Below are 21661 nucleotides of genomic sequence, written 5' to 3' on the forward strand. Positions count from 1 at the left end.
GCAGGAGATGACTTAAGATGCAGCTTTTCTTTGCAGTCTTCTGGGAAAAATCCACAAGGCTTACGTGCCCCTGAAAAGAGAAGCACATGACAACAGTCCTGGTTCATTGGAACAGGATATGGTGTGTCTCTGCAGATGCTTGTGACTTCACTGATGAAGAGCAGGAAGCTGCCTGGGGGTCCACCACCCTGGGCCTCCAAAGGCAAGCCCAGTCACCTGCTGTGCAGGATATGATGGCAGCATTTCACTCTGCAATGAAAGGCAAAGTTATCTAATCACACTTCAGACAGACACAGGGAACTGAGTAACCTCTAGGGCAACTGTAGGTTTGTTTTTTTTAAGACCAAGATACTGTTCAGTGACAGTGCTGACAGTATTGTGCGTGTGTTTCCCTTGTGATGCAGAAAAATTTCAGCACAATTTTAGCACGTGATGTCCCATAGGACAGAAAGTCACTTTAAAGTCACCACAAAGTTGTAATACAGAATTTCAGACAAAAATTGCACCCTGGGTATCATCATGCACTTCCGTAGGCTTTAATTCCTGTTTTGTGCTGTCAGGAAGATGGTATGGCTATAGGTAGACCTGAAATGCTAAAACTGAAAAATCTGCTACTGCAGCAGATTCTGCAAAATCAAAGATGATAAAAAGATACCTGAGAGGAAGGAAGAAGGAGGAGGATTTTAAAAAGAGCTCAGTTGAGTCAAATGCATAAAAAAGTTCCTGCAGATTTTCATGTTTTGTTACCTGTTGTCCTGAACAGTGTGACTCTCTCTGCTTGTTAACGTACTGTGGGCAGACATAATCAACATCTGAGTGAATGAAGCTTTATTTCCTTCTGAAACAGCAGAAACCTCTACTCTGTACTGCCTAAACAAAGCCGCATCAAAACCAGGGGAGAGGTTGATGTGGAGTTCAGAGGGTCCTTTATTTGTCTTTACATGTGGGTGATTTATTGCATCTTTTAACATTTGAAACACAGTATGTGTACTGCTAACAAGAGGAGATAAGGCACCATGCAAAAATATATTGTGAAAGGTGAATGCAAATGCAAAGGTAAAATATTACTGGTTGCCATAGTTTCTAGTTCAGCATTGAGAAAAGTTTTTTGCGTTCAACACAAAACACTTTGAGAATATTTCAAACAGTATTTAAGATACTTGAAATTTGAAATTAAACAAGAATTAATTTTAGACACTTGGAATCTTAAATAATTTTTTCAGCACTGAGTTAGAGCAAATGTCTTCACGGTGGTCAATTATGCTTTGAAAATACATTTTGAAGGCATTTTAAAAACATGCTATTAGTTTGATATGCGTAATAGAAAAATATTCAGAAAAATTATCCAATCACGTTTATAAAAAGTAAAAAATTGAGTCCCTTTAGATCTCTGTAGAAATCTGGAGATCAGCTGGATTAAACCTGAGCTTATAATGCTCTAATGGTCTTCTAACAGCTCCTGTTCGTCTAGGGCATGTACGTACATATGTATTTTTAAATCAATGTGTGTGTATGGATATATATATTCAGAACAGCCCACATGTGCTCGGGGTAGTTCCAGAGGCAAGCCTCTGTTTCCTTTCATTCAAAGGATATACAGACACAGCAAAATTAGCCTTTTACCTTCATGCATCCAAGGGCAAAAGCGTAATGGGAAACAAACTGGTTGCAGATTAGCTCACCTAGACATGTTGGGACAATAGAGGGAAGCCTGTATTATGAAGGATGTTACTGTTATGGTAACTATCAAGCCTGGTGCCACTAAAATAGAAAGATGAAAACCAGATGTCTGTAAAGGGCTTGTGTGTTACTGAAAGTGCACGGGAACAAACAAGGCTGTGGCATTTTTACAGTCATCTTAAAAATATTTCAAGGTAATTGATTATTTTACATGTGAATTTTACATAGGAGACGTGTTCTTCTAAAGGGCTTAAGTGTTTGTTGTGTGCTTCTAGAGAATAAGAAAGGCTAAAGAGAACGCATTCATTAATTTCATTTATTTTAGTTTGTGTTTTTTACTTTTTGATTTATCCAAGTCCCCTGATAGGAGTTGGAAGGATTGCTAAAACAAGGTTGGTTTTTTTTTTCTAATGAATACACATTTTAAAAAAAGTTGTTAATTGGTAACATCTTTTAGCTGGCATATGGCTAGCTAATAACTCAGGCATAATTAGGAAATCTGGGGAAGAATAACTTCCTAATATGGAATTTAAAAGGCCTGTCATTGTTTTTCATCAAGATTGACAATATTGCTTGGACTTGAAATTTAGCAGCCTTTTTTTTTCCCAGTCCGAGTGGATGAGCTGTGTTTTAACACATACATATTACAAAAATGGAGCTTGAAATTGCCAAAACTCGTACTGCTAGAACATGAAGAAGCAATATCTTTCCAGAAAGTAAAGTTATGCTTTTAATAATTGCTGATCTGGTGACCTGACCTGTGCTATTTTCAAAATACCATATACAGCAATGTAAACCTTTAATTTCCACAGACAAATTATTTTAATTTATTTTATACTCTTCAGATTTGCTCTGTGGATCCGTAGGGTCTGTGGGCTACTGTAGAGGCAACTTATATTGGTGGATAAGGAAAGTAGCCTTGTACATGCTACACAGTACTCCATATAACTGGAGTTTTAAAGCAGGCTGTGCCTCCACTGAAAAATGAAATGCTAGATAGTGGGCAAAATCTCTCTCTCCTTCAAGACCTGTCCCTTAGCTTGCTGTTACATAGTTTTCTCACTACTGAATCTGATATCTGTCTCCAAAAGGAAGTGCATGGTCCATCAGCTATCAAGAGGTTCCTGCTACTGCAATGCATCCTGCAAGCCTTATCAGCAGCGTGTTGTTTCAGGGCACCAGTGTTCCTCTGATAGGCAGCCATGTGGCAACTGAGCTTCCCTGTTTGGCAAATGCTGAACTGTCAAGTTGCACTGATGACTTGGAAAGAGGTGGATGCAAGTTTAATTGCAGTAATTAAGGGAAATGGCTGTGTTTATTCCCTTGCTTACGTGGAGGTGAATATCCTTGAAATCTCTGAAGCAGCACACTCATAGCCAAGGACATAGATACCCAGGCTTGGTGTATCATTTGGGTTCAAGACAAGGGTTTGCTAGAAAGCAATAGGCAAGGGCAATGCTGAAGGAAGCCTTACAGCTCTATTTCATTGCACTCTAACAGTGCTGTGATAGAGGGAACATGGGAGTTAGTGTGTTTTATTATGCCACTGGTATAGTTCTCCTTTTATTAATTAATTGCTTGTCAGGTTTGTGACTCTTCAGCGCAATGGTGCCATGTTCTATAATGTTTTATTTCAAGCTAGAATGTTTTGAGAATAATCTATCTGTAGACCTGATTGGGTTTATGTAAATGTATCAACATGGGGACTTTTACTTTCAAGCCTGAATTCATTAGCAAGCACAATTTAAATTTCTTTTCATTGATGTAATTACAACTAAAAAGTTCAAACAAAGGACAAGCACAACTATGTAAAGAAATTCTCCAGAGAATTGCCTATTTGTTTTTCGTTTTAACATTCTGGGAACATTTGTATGCCACGCCATTTTAGCAGCATCTACCCTTGACACAGCGTCAGTACCATTGATGATTTACACTGACCTTCAGGGGAGTCAGCACCCTCTGGATATTTTTAGGTATTTGGCTAATTTTCTCAATGCACCTGATGTTTTGTTTATGCAGTAAATTTCACAGGCACAGAGGCAGGTACATTTCTGGGGAGATAAAACCCATCTTCCCTTGCTGTAACTACACTTAGTCCTGCATTGACTACATCGAGCTATCTATTAAAAAAAAAAAACAAAAAAAAACAACACAAAACAACCTTCTCAGCCAGCACATTTTCCCTGCATTTGTAGTAATAACGAGAGGCACGGCAGGTCTGTTTGTGCTCTCGTATGCTGCTTAGCCCCATTATACTGGGACATTGGCAGCGGGTCTCATTTTTGTTAATCGGCACAAAAGAGAAAGCGGGGTGGCTGAGCTGCGAGAGAGAGAGGCGGTGAGTTCGCGGGGCATCGCAACGTCCGTGACTTCCTTCCGAGGGGCCTTTTCCTTTGGCAAAGTTTGTATTCTCAAGCCACAATGCCCGCCTTCAGGAGGAGTAAAACCCGAGCTAAGAGTTTAGCGTTGGCTCGCAAAACCCAGCAGCAGGCAGCGGCAGCGTACGGCTCCCTGCACAGGATGTTTTCTGTGGTGAGTTCTGCGGCGGCGTGGGCTTAGCTGGGGGGTGCTGCTGAATTAGGCTGAGGTAGGTGACAGGGGCTGCACAAGTGGCCCTGGCTGTGTCTGCTTGGTAAATAGTGGCTGTCCCAGCCTTAATAATCAAATAGTGGAGTCTCGTAACATGGAGTTGGTGGGGTGAGTTTATAGCAGTACATTGCTTTTTGAAGTTTGGGGGAGGGAGGAGCGGGTCAGTTGGCTGCACTGTTTGCTGGTGGGCTCAAGGAAATGCTTTTTCTTGCATCTGTCAGAGAAAGGATTAAGTCTGATCAAGATCTTTGACAAGAAGTAGGGTGATTTTAGAGAGATTCTTCAGAGGAATTGGAAATAACTGCAGCATGAATGTTTTGACTACTTCTCTGGTTTTTGACAAATAATTTAGGATTGTGTAAGAAGGGAGGAAAAAATGAGAGCTACAATCAAGATATTGCTGGGGGAGTATAAGAAGGTTGTAAATATATTACACGGGTGGGAGAAAAAGACATGAGCATTCTGCATTGAAGATTGACAACCTGAGGATAAGTATAAAGGGAAGGAGAGAATGACAGTATTTTCATAAGATCAGCATTTGGGGAAATGAGCATTGCGTGCTTTAATGTTACCTGAGAGTCTCATTTCTGTGACTTGGGCTGTCAGGGTTCTTCTCTCTTTTTTTCCCTGATGCTCTCATCTTTCCATTTATTATGGTCAGGATTTAACCTCCTGTGATGTAAATGATTTGCTTTGCCTTTGACTTTGGTATGTGTTGGGTTGTATGACTTTGGAGACTGGTTTTAGAAATGCTGAGCACAGCATCTATGAACTCAGTGGGAGGTGCTAGTCTTTTGGACACAGTCAACACAGGTGTTTGGGCCCAGATCCCTGCTGCATGACTTGGTATATAACCAGCTTTTCAGTTAAGTACCTAAGTTGCCAGCAGTTCTTGCTCTATACCCAAGAAGAAGGATAGGCATCTCTCTCTTAGGCAAGTGAGAGCAAAGGTTTCCCACAATGTAATTCATACTAATAGCTCAGGCACATCAGATGCTTTGCATCTTAGCTGTTTAACACAGCCATATGTTCAGCCTTTTTTCAGGCTTTGACCTGTCCTTTCAAGAAAGAGTTACTAGGTTATCAACCCCTCTTCTTACTGTACTTGTACTGTACAATCTCATTTGTAAATGAGATGGGTGACACCTACTTGCTCTACCAGAACAGGCTGGCTTTACTAATGTAAATGTCCCTGAAATTTGGAAATTCTGACTCAAAGACAAAAGTTTATCCTTAACTCCTCCCCTGTTGTCTGGTGTAGCAGTGTTTGGTAGGGCAGCTTTTTAGAATGCAGCATGGAGGGGTTGCTAAACTCAAACTCTTCTTAGCTTATGGCTGCAAAGGATCTGAATGGGCACTTTTAAAAAACTACCTTTCCTTTAGCAATGTTTTAAACACTTTATTTAAAAGTCATACAAGAGATGTGGCTAAACAAAACAGAGCCCAAGAATTTCATCAGTGTCAGCCAGGAACAGTTTCATGTTCTGAGTGGCCTTGAAGTTGGGGAAAAAAAAGAAGGACCAGAAGAAAAGTGATGGCTGAGGTTACTGCTTTGTTTTAATTTCTCTTGTCTGAAGCTGAGCAGCAGTCTTGCCCAGATACCTGTGTTGAAAATTTCACAAAGCAGTTTTCAGTGAAATGCTGCTGACATTTTTTAGTCTTAAATGTACTGCATTGGAGTGTAACATACAGCAGCTTTTTTCAGTTGTCTTTAAGGAAGTTAAGGCCAGTGACTTGACAGCATTTTACATTGCTGGGTTTTACAATGCTTCTGACACAAAGAAAAAGTGATGGACATCTCCAAAAGCTTCTTTTTTTCAAAAAGTGAGGGCTGAAAAAAAAGCTGGTTGCTCGCTTTTCAAAATCCCATGTATTTCTTTTGCTGACTGGTGCATTTGGCCTCCCTGGAAATGCATACATCAGGCCAAGCTGTTAGCTGTTCATTTTTAGAGGGTACAAGACTAATCCCTTTCTTCAGGATGTTTCCTGAGTATGCTTCCTCTTTGGATAAGGAATTCAAAGTATTGTTTATCTCCATGTAGTCAGTGTCCTGCACAAGTATACATGAATCTGAAAACTTTGTCAAAGGACATGCAAGGTTTTAACACTCTTCCAAGGAGTCTCTCTTTGGCTGAAGAGTTTTCTAAGCATATTAAAAATAACCCCTTTCCTTTTTCAAACAAACCCTGACCAGCTGATGGAGTACCTGAGGTGTATAAATGAGGGTAAAGTAAACAGCAATGACCAGAGATACCATCACAGTAATTGACCTTGTGCAGCATTTATGCTCAGTGTCATTCAATAGAAAGTCACAGGATAACCATGAAATCGTTGTGCTGTTGCTTTAACCACTGCTGATTAATGTCTTGTGCTCTCTCACCAATTAATTTTATGGAGATTTTTAAACTCTGGTGGGGATAGAGCTGCCTCAAATGATGATATGGTTGTCTGCCAGGAGAAAAGAAAACCTGTGATAGGTTCCTTGTAAGAGTATCCTTTGTTCATTTTAGAGAAATAATCTCTTATCTTTCTTATCTTGAGTATTACCTGAAAACAGGATGTGCTTCATCACCATATGACAAGCTGAGCACCCGTGGGGTGGTTGGCAGCTATGGGTCAGGCTGACAACTATGTGGACTGGAACTGTCCCTCCTAGGGTTGCTGTGAGTAACCCTCACCCAGAGGGAATACTCCCTGCAAAAGGATGTGGGACCCAAGTATGAGTCTCAGATGGGGGATGAAAAACAGTTTCTCAAGGTTGCTTCTACACATCCTTCTGGTTTTCTTAGAGGTCAAGAGCCCATGGGGCAGGAGGCTGTTTCCTCTCACTGCTGGGTCTGTAGAAGGGTTTAGGAAGCTTTGTTGGAAAAATCTGTGGAAATAGTTGATAAAACAGTACAGTGCTGCTTAACTTAATTCTGCCTGGAATGCAAGTAATTGTTTATTCTGTAAACCCTGCATAAGTTCCTGTTGTCCTTCCCAGCTCTAGCAATGTTAGTCTACATTTCTGGAGTTTTGGCCTCATTTGTTGGCTGTCCAGTGCCAAAGGTAAGCTGAAACTGCTTGCAGTCTTGTAGAAATGTTGCTAAGTGGCCTACATAAGCTCAAGTGATGAATTTTGGGGAAGGTTTGTTGTTTCTGCTGTATGTTGTTTCTACTCTTCGCCTTTTCTCTCTACCCAGCTACCTTGCAGGCTTGTCCACAGTCAGTCATCTGGGATTTTCTTTTCATCAGTTTAGATGTTTTTATTCTGATGGGCTGCACAATAAAAAGCCTGGCATTGTTTGTTTGCTTGTGGTTTTTTAATGTTTATTAAATACAGACAGCCTTGGCCTTGTGCAAATAAAGTAAGCAAATAAGCTGTGTACCCAAGGAGTTTGCCAAGCATATTCAAGAGTCAAATCTGCCTGTGTTAGTCATTGCAATGTCATTGTAAGAGCAGATTCAGAGTTAGTTCCTACCTGAATTAAAGATTTCTGTGGGTGCATGTGTTATCATCTTGGGGCCCCTCTGGAGACTTCATGGCTTACAAGTGCTGAAGCCCCAAACTCTGCTTTGATATCCAGTCTGGCCAGGTGGCTTAACGGCAGAGTCTGAGCCTCTCCTGCCCACAAATAAAAGATACAAAAGAGGTGTTCTTAGGGGTTGTTGATAGAACCTTTCTAGAAAATAATGTTTTGACCAGCAAAAATCATAAAGAGCACAACGCTGTTTAGTGTGGGAGGCAGAAAACATCCAGAGTAGTATGGAAAAAGGGTGGAGATTCTGACCTAAAGGTGTTTGGAGAAGAAATATGAAACAAGTAGGTTTTATTCCTCTGTGCTTCAATGTTGTTATGAAGTTTCTCATGAATCCTGGGCTCTTGGTCAAGAACTGAAGGGACACTGATTTCACGGACAAAATGAGTTCCTGCATCTTGTATGGTGTTGGAGTGAATGTGAAATACTTTTGTCCTGTTATTAAGTAGCCTTTCATGCTTGCTTTGACCCAAATGTAAATACCACAGTGGGTACAAAGAGTGAGAATGAGGTCTTGGGTATTGCACAGTCTGAAAGTCTCCCGTAAGGGGAAGGACAGAGGGCAGCAAGAATACTGGAAAGGACCTGAGCCTACAAGCAGCAGGACAAGGACAATATTTTTAATTCCAGACTTGCAAACACAAAGTGCTTACATGTTCAGAACCAAACTAAAGTTTATAAAAATCACTGCTGGTTTGCAATATGGCTGAGAGGTAATTCTGTGCCTTGGGCTTTGGCCAGCCACACAGAATAATTTCTGATGCTAAAGTTATGTTGTTTAGATGCTCAAATAATGTTTATGGTGACGAGTATCATCTCTTTCCATATGCTTTCTTATCCAGTGGTTCTTGGTGGCAGATTCAGCTCTGGCTCCAGAAATGAAGGGAATGGAGAGCATAGCATGTTCATGTCTGCCTGTCTGACTTCTGAAGGTGGTTGGAGAGGAATAGGGGACTTTTAACTCCTCCCTGTAAAACTGTGGCAGATGATGATGTTTGTGACTCGCTTTCAAATAGGCTGTTTCACGTCCTTGATCAGTGTGTCCTTGATCAGACATCAAGTTGACGGGAATCAAGCTATTCACATGCACCTTGAGCTGTAGAGAGTGTAAAATCGGAGTTGTTCAGATACAAATGCAAAACTTTCTGACATCAGAAACAAAGAAAAAAACTCTGATGTACCTGGGCATTCGGGTATTTAGAAATTGCTTTAAAATATACACACACACACTCCCTAAATTATCTTGTGATTTATTTTTAAAATGCTAATTCATTCTAGTGGCAAAGAGTGACTAATTTTTTAAATATATTCCATCAGTGTGCAGCTTTAATTCTAACAAACACCATTTACTTTACATTGTGTTTTGTCAGGTCCTAATAAATAATGTAAGTACAAAATGTATCTAAATTTCATAGTCCTACAAGCTCTTCTTATGCAGGATTGTGAAGATGGTTGTATGTGTTAGTGAGGAAGAAAACATTTTCTTTTAAAGTGATGGCATTGTTGAAAGGTTGGGGCTGGAAAGCTACAGAGTATTATGGACTACATGGGAAATATTCAACATTTCAATTTTTATCATATGATGAAAATATATCTGTGCTTTTTCACATGAATGGTTGATATTTAATATTGCTAATGGATTTAGCCTCAGTGTCTGAAAGACAAGCTCTGAAGAAGAGTTGTTTTATGTAGAGGTGGAAATCAGCAGCTGCTAAGGTATAACTGGGCAATGGTAGTGATCTTCTAGCTTTCAGAAAAGGCTTATGTGAGAAAGAGAACAGTGGAATAATTTTCAAATTAAGCATTAAAGATTATTGCCTGCAAAAGTTGCTCTTGGACATTAGTGGTGGTTATGCAAGAACAAACTGCACAACCATTTCACAGTGTCAGAACGATCTTTTTCTCTTCCATCTGTGCCTTTTAAGATTAACTGTTGTTCCAGTTCCAACCTTTTCTGCAAACTTTCAGGATTTTTTTTTTCATGTTTCTCATTCTTCTAAGGAATCTTAAAGATTTAGGTTTCCATTCACTGTTTTTGAAAGCAAAAGATCTTTATTGGTAATCTTCTTGGAGAGAAAGCACCTAAACATCTTTTGATAGCCCAGGACATTACAATCTGAACCCTCAGCTCCATGTCTCATTGTTTGGACAAAATATACAACACAATATAGGTAGCAGATGAAAAATGTAAATTATTCTGGATGCTCAAAAGACATTTATCTATGAATTCTTTCTATTTTGATGCAGTGAATGTTGCAAAATGAGAGATGTAAGCCAGTGCCATGTTAGTGTCATAATAATTAAAGCATATGATGTATCTGAGTGCTCTCTCACCTTTTACATCCCATGAGCTTGTATCTGAAGACTGAAAATAATTTGCCCTGGAGAATCTCAAGAAATGTTTATTTCATTTCATTGCTGTGTTCTGGCTCTGCTATGAATGCAAGCTGTTCAAAGCTATCAGGATACACATTTAATAAAATTTGGAACAAAAGCAAAATTTGAAGAATTTAACAATAATTGTAGCACACTTTGTATTCTAAAACATCATCACTTGTCTCTTTCTTCTCATTTAACAGAGCGCAGAACAGATCAGTGCGTTGTGCCGAAACTTCCAAGAAGTCCAAGCAGGGAATATGGAAGGACAGAGGGATAACCAGGATACACTGCCACGGCCACTGGGTCGTCACCTTTCTGACACAGACAGGCTGAGAAAAGTCATCCAAGAACTCATGGATACTGAGAAATCTTATGTCAAGGTAAAAAATATATATATTTTTTTAAATCTAGCTAGCTACAGCCTTCTTTTTGAGTCTGACTGTAATTTGTGGATGGTTTTAACATATTTAATGCTTACCTTCTTATTGCCAGCCCTCTACAAGGCCTATTGCCTACAAAATCCACTTATCTAATTGTTCCTGTTGTTTTCAATGGGCTTGTTCATGTAACAGAGGCTGTAAGATTTCAGCTAGTAGCTTTAGTTCTAGTTGATTTGTATTTATATTGGAGACTGGTAATTTGTGGGGAGTATTTGAATGTTGGGGTTTCAATATTTAAACATTGCCATTTTCCCATGGGATGTTTCCATAGTGTTCAAAATGAAAATAAATCTGGTAGAAGAACAGAATAGATTCTCCTGCAAATTAGGAAAAAAGTTTATTTGTGGAAAATAGTGGATAATTACTTTTGAATAAAAATGTGGCAAATGGCAAAACTCCAGCTGGTTGTAGCTTTACATGTTATTTTTCCTTTGACTGATTAGTCTGTAATTTGTTTGCTATACATCTCTTTCTTTTATAAACCCCAAATTCATGTGACTGGATGCCAAAAGAAACACAAAAACGTTGATTTCATTGACCTTTTCAAAAGAGGAATCATCTACTTTACTTGGTCTCAGAACGTATTTGCAGATATGAGTACTTGCTGCAGTAATGTGTATGGAAAAGAAAACTCTTTCAGTCTGCTGTTGTTAATAGCAGTACACTAATACAGCTTTATGCTGTAATTCTTGAGGAAACTTTACAGAACTCAGACTCCCATGTATGTCCAGCTGATGTTTCTTCCAGAGGAATCACTTGGAGAAAGGTGTGACCATGGTGGTCACTGATGAGTGAAATTTTGCACCAGGCAAAATCCCATCAGGTTGCACATACTTGTTGTGGCATTCTCGGGGAGATACTCATTATTTCTTCCCTATAAGTTTTTTTGCTGTTTCTTTTCTCAGGGTCGGAGAGCCCTGCAGTGGGCCCCAGCCCTGCTGTCATGCTTTGGTGTGGGATAGTAAGTCTTCAAAAGTGACACCAGTTCTTTGAAGAAGTGACTGAAAAAGCCCTTGATCACATCCCCTCCAACAATGAAACTGAACACTTTAATACCTAATGGGAGTTTGAAAAGTGTCCTGAATATTACTACTGATATTTAAATGAATGGCTATTTATATGTCTAACATGCATGATTAAAATATTTGATGCTGTTCATGTACATGGACTCTTTAAAAAGCCATCATCTATACCATTTTCTCCTCATGCTATACAAAAATAAATTTTTTGTAATCAAGCTGTAAAGCCCTAAGGATGAAACAAAAATATTACACTGAAATTAATTTGTGTGTAATCTAGCAATCACTTTAGTGCTAACAACATGCAGGTGATTTTGTTACAGAAAAAGAATCTCTAGTTCATTCCTGCAAATTACCCTACCCCACAGTTGTTGTGTAAAGAATTTTCAAACTGTTATATAAAAGAGAACAATTTTTCTTTCTTGCAGGACTTGAGCTGCCTCTTTGAGCTGTACTTGGAGCCTCTTCAGAATGAAACCTTCCTTACCCAGGATGAGGTGAGGAAATAACTGAGAGCTGTGTTATTCATTCTGCTATGGGTTAAGCAGTTTTTCGGTTTTTCATTGCTGAGAGCATGAAAGAAAAAAAACAGTGAACATAACAATAGGAATTACACCAGTCAGTGCCTTTCTGTCTGGTGTGTGCGTCACTTCTTTTTTTAAAGGGTAATTGTTCTTCTGACTCAACCTCCAAGAAATCTTTGCCTTTTGTAAGGGTGTTTTTTGTTTTGTTTTTGTTTCTTTATAAAGCCCATTTGAAAAGTATTGCCAAAGACATTATTGGCCTTTGCAACCTGTTTTTGTGTCACATCTCCTTAGTGGACTGTTTTCATAAGACCACAGTTAGATGTATGGAGTGTGGTACTTCATAGCACAATGTTTTTCACAGATGGAATCCTTGTTTGGAAGTCTGCCAGAAATGCTGGATTTCCAGAAGGTGTTTTTGGAGACCCTTGAGGATGGAATATCTTCTTCTTCAGATTTTAATACACTGGAAACCCCATCCCAGTTCCGGGTAAAGTTTGGTCATCTAATACTTTGCAGTGTGCTTGGGAATGTTTGTGGAAATTTGGCTTTAAGAACTCATATTGAAGTTTCATATGGTTGATTTTTATGTTCGAAGTTTTACAGACACGTATTCAGCAGTGAAAGATAAGTGCTATTTTTCATGTTTTTATCATCCTCTTTCCCATGGCAGAGGATGCAACATGGAAGATGATGAGTAGAATTTGAGCGTGCTGCCAATTAGCAACGCTTATGATGCAGAACTCCTTTGTAGAAAGGTTGCTGTAGCTGTGCTGAATTCTGCCCTGCCTTCTTCTGCTCCCTGCTGTGCTCAGTTCACCCACTCCAGACTGGGAACTTTTCCTATTATATGCTGCTTGAGTTGCTCATGTTGTGAGGTCCAAGAAGGCCTACCAAGTGTAGATGGCTGTAGACTGTGCCTTCTCTGTGCTGTTCTGCCCAGAGTGACCCCACTTCCTACCTGCCCTAGCTGGAAGAAATAGTTCCTGTGAAGGTGGAATCATTGTTACAGGACCAGATGAGACTGCTGGGAGGTCTCCCAGCCACTTGCTGTCTTTTGAGGAGCAAACATTGATTAAAAATAGAGGAGAGGGCTTCTCTCCTTCTCCCCTTTCTCCCTCTCCTCCTCCTTCACTACTCCTCTTTCTTATGTTTGCTTAGGGAAGCATTTTTCTAAAAACGTCTCCCTCATGATTCAGTCCCTCCCACATCTTCCCAATCACCCCTTCATCCAAGAACATGAGAGGTGCCCTCTAATTACCACCTTCCTGTAAGAAGGAAAACAGTTGGAAAGCAATCCTCTGTGTTTGTTTTACACTGTCCTTTCTAGCTTTGGCACTTGTGTGCCTTGCTTCCTATTGCTCATGCATTTTCCCAGCACAACATATCCTGTTACATGTTGCTTGATTTTTGTTCCTGTGCTGCCTGAAAGATAGAGGGAGGCAGAATGGCTGCAGTGGTGTTACCTGCTCAGGGAGAAAATTGGAGGCTTTGCCTAAATAGGCTGAACTATACTCTCAGAGAAATGCAGTAACATCACAGAGCTAATACTAGTAGCATATTCATGTTAGATATGCATATACCAAATATAGGAAAATTTATATACCAAATATATAAAAAGACAGAAAATAAACACACTCCTGGCCCTCTGTGTTATGTGCCTGAAGATTTATTTAGGATTCTAGGACTGAATTAATATTTTGATTGTGTTGATTTCAGAAATTGCTGTTTTCCCTTGGAGGTTCTTTTCTGTATTATGCTGACCACTTCAAGCTATACAGTGGCTTCTGTGCAAACCATATCAAAGTTCAGAAAGTTCTCGAGAGAGGTAATTTATTGTCTTCATTATTGTAATTCATTTGCATGGATTTAAACTGCAGTTGACACTGTACCAAACCTTGTCAGCTTGCAGAAAACGGGTACGAAGCAAGGACTAATTGGGTATCTTTCAATAGGAATAGCTAGGGATCTGTGGTTCTGCTAAGGTATGGTATAGAACTGAAGAGATAAGATTCCTTTTGTAACATCCAAGCAGTAGCTTGAATAGTTACAGAAACATCTTCCACAAGTTTTTGCTCTTTGCACATTCAGCTCACGCTCAAAAAAAGAGCAACAGATGGTATAATGTTAGGAATTACTTCCTTTGCTGTTCACTGCAATGTAGTAGAAAAATTATATTGAGGAGTAATCTCACCTCGATATAATTGTTCCCTTAGCCCATATGTGTGTTATTTAATGCAGGAAATTATTATAAAATTAATAGTGTAAACCCTATTGAAAAGGGTGCTGGTGCTGGTTACAAGTTGCAGTTCTGTTCTATTACTTCCATGTTCAACTGACTGACTCTTTTATTAACATCTAGCCAAAACAGACAGTGCCTTTAAGGCCTTCCTGGATGCTCGAAATCCCACAAAGCAACACTCTTCTACACTGGAGTCATATCTCATAAAGCCTGTTCAGAGAGTGCTGAAATATCCACTGCTTTTAAAAGAGCTGGTGTCTCTGACAGACAACGAGAGTGAGGAGCACTACCATTTGACAGGTAATTTTTCCTTTCTTCTGCAGGAATGAGTGTGAGTTAAGTTTTATTTCCAGCCCTTTCTGAAGATGCTGGTAGCCATTTGGTAGATCCAAGTTCCTTTGAGAAGTACATATATCCAGGATTTTCCATGGCAAATAAAACTGGGGGCTCTCACCTCAATTCTCCCACAGGAGAATGTCAGGTCATAGCATGGCTTTTTTTTTCCCCAATTTGGGAAATACTGACCAAAGCTCCATCTTGTGGTTATTAGTCAGTTCTTGAAGTTTGAATGCCACAAAAGGAAATTTTAGTTGTTTGAGGTTTGGCTGTGACACTTGTGTGGAAAAGATCTGTGCCAGAGCTTTGCAGTCTTCCCATGTAGAAAGACCAGTCTGTCTAACCTATGTTAGACTTAATTGTTTTTCTAGGCTCAAAAGCAAGACATTTTGCCCTGGCAAATGCTTGTTCAGGTATGTCAGCACCTGGTAGATGATAGGCTAGAGATTTATTTTGTGGAACAACTGTCATTTTAACAAAATAGACTGAGGCAAAATATATTCTCAGGAAAAGAAGTCATGAGGCTGTTACTGACTTTAAGGGAGTTTCTAATAATGTGCCCTTGCCCTTGCAGTCAAGCTGGGGATGACTTACTTGCAGGTCAGGATGGATGCCAGACTTCTAAAAGGCTGCACTGTTAAGAGCTGGCAGGTGTGGAGAAACTAAACAGCCTTCTCCAACTCCAATTTGAATTAACAACAAAAGTCTAAAGAAACCTAGTGTCAATCTTGCTTAGAAAACAAAATGTAAACAAACCAGTTCCACAGTGATCCATGTATGCCAGCAGCATTAATTTCATGTACACAATCCATGAGGAACTTGTACAACCTAGGATTGTATTTCTTTGTCTGTTCTGTGGGGAGGCAAATGCAATTTCTTTCTATTAAAGCTCATCAGATGACAGTGCTATTATGGGTGTAGATTACTCTAGAGATCCTAATGGCCCTATATATGTTACAAAACTTAACTGTGTTTAATATCATGCTGATGGGAATATTAATACATCTGGGGTCTTACTGGCTTGTTTATTGCAGTGTTTTCAGGCACGTAAGACACCAGATGAGCCTTTTTCACTTACTCTGATCAGGAAGCTTCTGCTGTTGCTATGAGAAAGAACTGATCTAAAGCTGTGATTCTGTTCAGCAAACAAAAAAATCGTTTTGCCCGATTCAAGTGGAATTCAATATAAAATGCCATGTCTAGAAAATACAATTAAATTAACATAGCTCTCTATGAAATTTTTAAATATTATAGAAGCGCTAAAGGCAATGGAAAAAGTAGCAAGTCACATCAATGAGATGCAGAAGATATATGAAGATTATGGCACTGTGTTTGACCAACTGGTTGCAGATCAAAGTGGAACAGAGAAGGAGGTAAGAGAAGGAACAACATGTTTTATTCACTCCTGAAGCATTACCTTGCTTGCTGTTGGGCGTCTTATCTCTTCCTGAGATAATTTTAGGAGCTTATTTGTGCTGGGGTTCCTCCATTCCCCTTTAATGTTTTGACTTTCATTTCATATCTGCCTGTCAAGATCCTCTTTGTCAGGAGGTTACGGTAAAATTTTCAGACAGCTGCCAGAGCCGCCTTCTGGACTGACAGGAATTGCAGTAGGAAAAATCCTTCTCAAATGTTGCAAAGATTATCCATGCCCCAGGGCATTCAGATTTTATGCTATAGTGTTCTTAAATTCTTAAGATATTTTTTTTTCACCCGTGTAAATGAAAATGGCAATTTGAGAGATTTCACATTAAGGTCTGTTATTCTCATTCTCTACACTTCCAGCACTGAGGCATCCACGGGTGTTTGTCAGAGCAAAAACCATTAGTTAAACAGACCGTGTGCACACATCTCCCAGAATTGGGGCAGCAAGGTCTCAACTGAGCTATTTACATCAAACGATTACTAAGCAGATCAAATCCATAAAGGTGAAGATCAGAAATGAGAACTGCCAGCTCTGTTGTTTTTATTTCCCCTTAGTAAAAGCCAAATCACCCCTCTTGGCTACCTGGTTTTCCATCATGTATGGGGAAACAAATCTTGACAGCTTGGGAGGTTCTTTAGTGTTACCTTATGTCCCATGGAAGAAAGCAGCCTCAGAATACAAGACCTCCATTAATTCTGCTGTTGGCAGTGTCATTAATACTAATTACTCTATAGAAATTAAAGATACTTAAAGCTAATAAATCAGCCAGTTCAAAACTGGCTATATGTAAATGACAGATCATCAGATCAACTTAATATTCTTCTTGGTTACTAATAGTAAGAGCTTCTGTCCAGCTTCTGTAACTTAAGAGCTATTAGTTTTTATAGTTGTTACGTATTTTTAAGAGGAGATTATATACACTTTTCCTGCTGTAGTGCAGATTTCTGCCTTTCTCTCTGTACAAAAAGTAAATACAGAAAACAGATCCTGTAAGTTATTGCTGTATCATGCTCATGAACATTTTATTCATATGTGGGTTGCATCGCTGATGTATATATTTATATGATTTATTTATATTATCTGCTGTTACAATTTAATACAGGTGACAGAGCTTTCAATGGGAGAACTTCTGATGCATTCTACAGTTTCCTGGCTGAATCCTTTCCCATCTCTGGGCAAAGCAAGGAAAGACCTTGAACTTACAGTGTTTGGTAAGTGTTTTAGGGACTCTCTGCTCTTTCAGATCTAAAGATAACCACATTAAAACTTCTCACAACCTGAAAGCCACCACCTCCTTTCCCTGTAGCCATGCGATATCTAAGGGCGACTTGCATCTGAAAAAACACAGTTACATTTATTTTGTAATAAGAGATCTGAAAAGTTTCCAGTCACTTGTTTGCTGTTTTCTCAGTGAGCCAACCTTAGCTGCTCTCTTGCCTATCTGTAAACAAGGAAAACAGTGTTTTTCAGGAGACAGTTATCTGCTAAACCAGGCTTTCAAAGGAGGCTGATAGCAAAATGGGTTTGTATTCTGCTGTTGGGAGTTTACAGGTATAGCACTGAAATCCACATCCAGATTATTTTAACCTGAGAAATGAATGTGGAAATGAGAGCACACAACCTAGAGTTTTATTTAATAGTATATATATATGATTAATAATTTTTAAATTATCTATGTAATTAAATCTTCCAGTGAAACATCTTAGGCATTTGCAAATTTCTTTTAAAAATATTTCTTTCAAATGTCATTAGATAAACACCTACAGAACAACTCAGGTTGACAAAAGACAAGTTTCTCCTTCTCATGGCTGTTGGGCATGGGGGGGGAAGCTTCTAACAGGGACAAACACAAGAAATCTCCTAGGTTCCTTAGATGAGTGGATGAGTTCCACAGTGATCTATGTATGCCAGACACTTCCCAGCAGGACATGTGTGAATGAATGGCAGACAACTTGTATACCACTTGAGAACTTAGTTTTATTCTCACCTCAAGCCCTATGTGGGCAAGCTTAGAAAATACACCTTGAGGGAAACTGCCAGGCTCTGGGGTAAATGCTGTCCTTGCTAGGGCTGCATTCTGGCTTCATGTATGGATAAGACTCAGCTGCACACCATTGCTGCTCTCCTCTTCCACTGGAAAGAAACAAGGCTGCACAAGCCAGGAAAGAGCTATACTGCCCTTAAATTCGATCTGGGGTCCAGGACTGCTCAGCACAACCATCCCTTGGTTCAGCTGCAGCTTCAGTATTCCCGTGTTTCTGTTCCTCCTTATAGATGAGAGAGAACATGTCCCTGCCTCCCTGGAGGCTGACAGATTATATCATGTTAGGGAGATACAGTCAGGTATGAGAATTCCTGCAGATGGAAAAGTAGGAATTGAGATGTTTGAGCTTCTAGCTAAACAAATGCTGAACTGCAGGAAGAAAAGACTTTGTGTCCTTTTTTACAGCCCTCTCTTGCTATAGACCTTTCACTCCACTTGAAAACATCCACCAATTACAAAAACAAAATCTGAGCATTTACATCTAACTTTCATGCTATATTTATGTGAGGACTGCTTCACATCCCAGGAGCCTGGGTGCTACTATTTTCAGAATATATCCTAAATGTTCAGAACAAAATCTGAGTGAAAAAATACTGCCATTGCATGAGCAAGTATAGGATGAAAAACCCAGCTGTCATCTTCATACAGGGCCCATGCTTTTCAGTCAGTGAGCTTAGCTCATCTTTCACATTCCTGTGACTGCAATCATCACCTTCTCCAAGATAGCATTTTCATTGAATAATATTATACCTGGAATTAACAATTGTTTTGTTTTGTTTTAGTTTTTAAGAGGGCTGTAATACTGGTGTATAAAGAGAACTACAAACTGAAAAAGAAAATGGTAAGTCCTGGTATCAGTGGAGGTGGTGAGTGTTAACACACAGGATCCTATGCGGTCTGAGATAGACAATATCTGTGTTGAAAGGGGAATGACTGTGGTGAAATGTCAGCTTCCCTGGCCAGGATGCAATTGTAGCTATTACAGCTGAAACAAGTGCTCAGTATGTGTGTAACAATACATTTTTTTTTTTTGTTATTTAGCAAGCAGCAGCATCTTCTCTGTGTGAGCCTCACGTTAGTTCTGTCAAATGGAATATGAGACATTGCCATAAAAAACTAATAATTTATTCCAGATAGCATTAATGTTGGCCTACCTTAACACACTGTTAAAAGTGTAGGTTAAAGACCACTTCCATAACCTCCTCTGTCCCCATTTACAAAAGTGGAATACTTAAATCAAGCACCAAGTTGCATACCCCAAGTATCAGTACTGCACCATGCTTATGGTAACAGATGAAGGGCCTCTAAAAGTAGCAGCAGCAGCTACATGATAAATGTATTCTGTTAATCAATAGTCTGCAGGTTTCTATTAGGAATCTTGTTCCCTAGCAGTAATTTCATGCAAAGTATTATTTTTATCCATTAAACACAAGCGCTTTTTAAAAAGTTGAAACAAATGCAAATTCTAAATGTTGTGTCTGTTACCATTTCAACTACATTTGCAAGCACATATTAGAGTACTGAAAGAAAAAGTCTAATGAATTTAGTTTCTCTTCAGAGGCAGGCCTTTTAAGAGCAATAAAAAAACCCCAAAACACACCATTTTTACTTTGACTTCTTAGAAATACCCTTGTTGTTTTTCTCTTTGCAGCCTACTACTGTTCGTGCTGCGCATAATTATGGTGACTTGGATCCATTTAAATTTCGTTGGCTGATTCCTTTATCTGCTCTTCAGGTTCGACTGGGGAACACAGCAGGTAATTCCCTTGCACTCAGTACTTCAGGCTTCAAAAATTTTCTGGCATTGTGCAATATTGCTTCTCCCATGTGTATTTCTGGAGCTTCTGGAAACAGACAGGTGTAGAGAAAACAGGCTCTGCTGTTTTCTATACACTCAGGGGGTACAGGCTCAATGCATCAACAGACTTTCTTCATTTGCTATCTTGGCTTCTTCCATGAGTTCAGGAAGATGCAACAAGATGTGTGAAGAATGGAAATCCCCAATGAAAATATGTGAACAAGAAAGGTGATTTACCTTTCAGTGGTTGACGTTGTGATGCCCTGATGCTGTTCATGTGATGACCCTTGTGTTTCTCCAAATGAGAGAAATCTGACTGTGTAATCTGTGGTAGTAGATTGGGTGTTTATTTTCCCTTTAATTTGATCATTGTGATCCTATCCAGTTCTGCACCTTGTGTGAAGTGTCACTAGGTGTTTAGAGCGAGTGCTTTGCACACCTGGGAAAAGGCCTTCAAGGCCTGAAAGGCAGTGAGGAGCATTAAGAATGGAGGAAGGCAATTCTCCAAGAATCCAAGGTCAAGTTAGCAAAGGCAGCACTGGCTGTGCTGCTGTAACTGGGTGGTTCAGGGAACTTCTCTTTGGGTTCCACCTCAGGTGAGATCTTCTGTGGTTCTACAAATGCCGATGTTAACAGTGCCTTCAGAAGAGGAGCTCTACACAGCTCTTTCTAACGCTAAAGGCTTTGTGAAGTGTATAATTAAAAGTAACATTTCCTTCCATTCACAGGAACAGAGAACAGCTGTATCTGGGAACTGATTCACACAAAGTCAGAACTAGAAGGCAGGCCAGAAACCATTTTTCAGTTATGCAGCAGGTAAGTTTTACACATGGAAGTTGTATTTGAGAAATCACAGTAATGGAATTGAAAAAATAACAATATTTTTCCATGTGGGACCTTTGCATCAGCACTTCTAATGTGGCTCTCGCTCTTTGTATCCAGGCTCTATGCCAGTGTTTAACTGCATAAAATATAACAGTTGGAAATGGGAGTGAATCTGTTGCATTGATTCAACGTGAAAAATCTGCACAGATGTATTAGCATAAATTCCACTATAATATTAGCAAAGCAACTGCTTTTAACAGACTCAGTTAACAGAAATTGCCTTCTGATAAAGACGACTTAAGGGGTGATTTATTGGTACAGAAGTTACATTTCAGGTTGTTTTTCAAAGGGGAACTAACCATGTTATAAAAACACAAAGTGTATGAAACATCTACCACCACAAAGATGTTATCTGCAAAACCTACTACTAAAGCAAGCTACTGAAAAAAACACTGCATTAAGGCAGAAAGGATAGAAGGCAGATTTTATCCCAAGAATGACTTCATTCAGAAGGGAAAATTACCTGTTTTCTTAAACTTGCAGTGACTGTGAGAACAAGACTAACATCGTGAAGGTGATCCGTTCTATTTTGCGGGAGAATTTCAGACGTCACATAAAATGTGAGCTGCCTCTGGAGAAAACGTGTAAAGATCGCCTCGTCCCACTCAAGAATCGTATACCTGCAACAGCCAAACTGGGTAAGAAACACATTCTCAAAGCTGAAAAATGGAGTCTGTACTCTAGAGCTGGCAGAAGGTTTGCAATTATTACCATGACTTTAGTGTGTTGTATTCCAGAGGCACAAATCCTTTTTTTTTTTTCTTTGGGGCTGGGGAGGTGG

The 21661-nt window shown here is 39.4% G+C and overlaps 1 protein-coding gene across 8 annotated transcripts in view; it reads left to right on the forward strand.

Annotated features, from left to right (window-relative positions):
* The window catches only part of TIAM2 (TIAM Rac1 associated GEF 2), a 171009-nt gene that overhangs the window by 147358 nt on the left and 1990 nt on the right, over positions 1–21661 (forward strand). For 7 of the 8 annotated variants that reach the window (XM_071740617.1, XM_071740615.1, XM_071740620.1 and 4 more), the window contains 11 exons: positions 10367–10546; positions 12054–12122; positions 12514–12639; positions 13869–13977; positions 14512–14691; positions 15982–16100; positions 17256–17364; positions 18980–19038; positions 19849–19954; positions 20724–20811; positions 21364–21518. In XM_071740617.1, coding sequence (XP_071596718.1) covers positions 10367–10546; positions 12054–12122; positions 12514–12639; positions 13869–13977; positions 14512–14691; positions 15982–16100; positions 17256–17364; positions 18980–19038; positions 19849–19954; positions 20724–20811; positions 21364–21518 — 1300 coding nt within the window. Of the gene's footprint in view, positions 1–4049; positions 4213–10366; positions 10547–12053; positions 12123–12513; positions 12640–13868; positions 13978–14511; positions 14692–15981; positions 16101–17255; positions 17365–18979; positions 19039–19848; positions 19955–20723; positions 20812–21363; positions 21519–21661 lie in introns of those variants that run through there. The other variant, XM_071740623.1, reaches the window with a different exon arrangement.

This window comes from Heliangelus exortis, chromosome 3 (genome assembly GCF_036169615.1).
Source record: "Heliangelus exortis chromosome 3, bHelExo1.hap1, whole genome shotgun sequence".
Taxonomy (NCBI): domain Eukaryota; kingdom Metazoa; phylum Chordata; class Aves; order Apodiformes; family Trochilidae; genus Heliangelus; species Heliangelus exortis.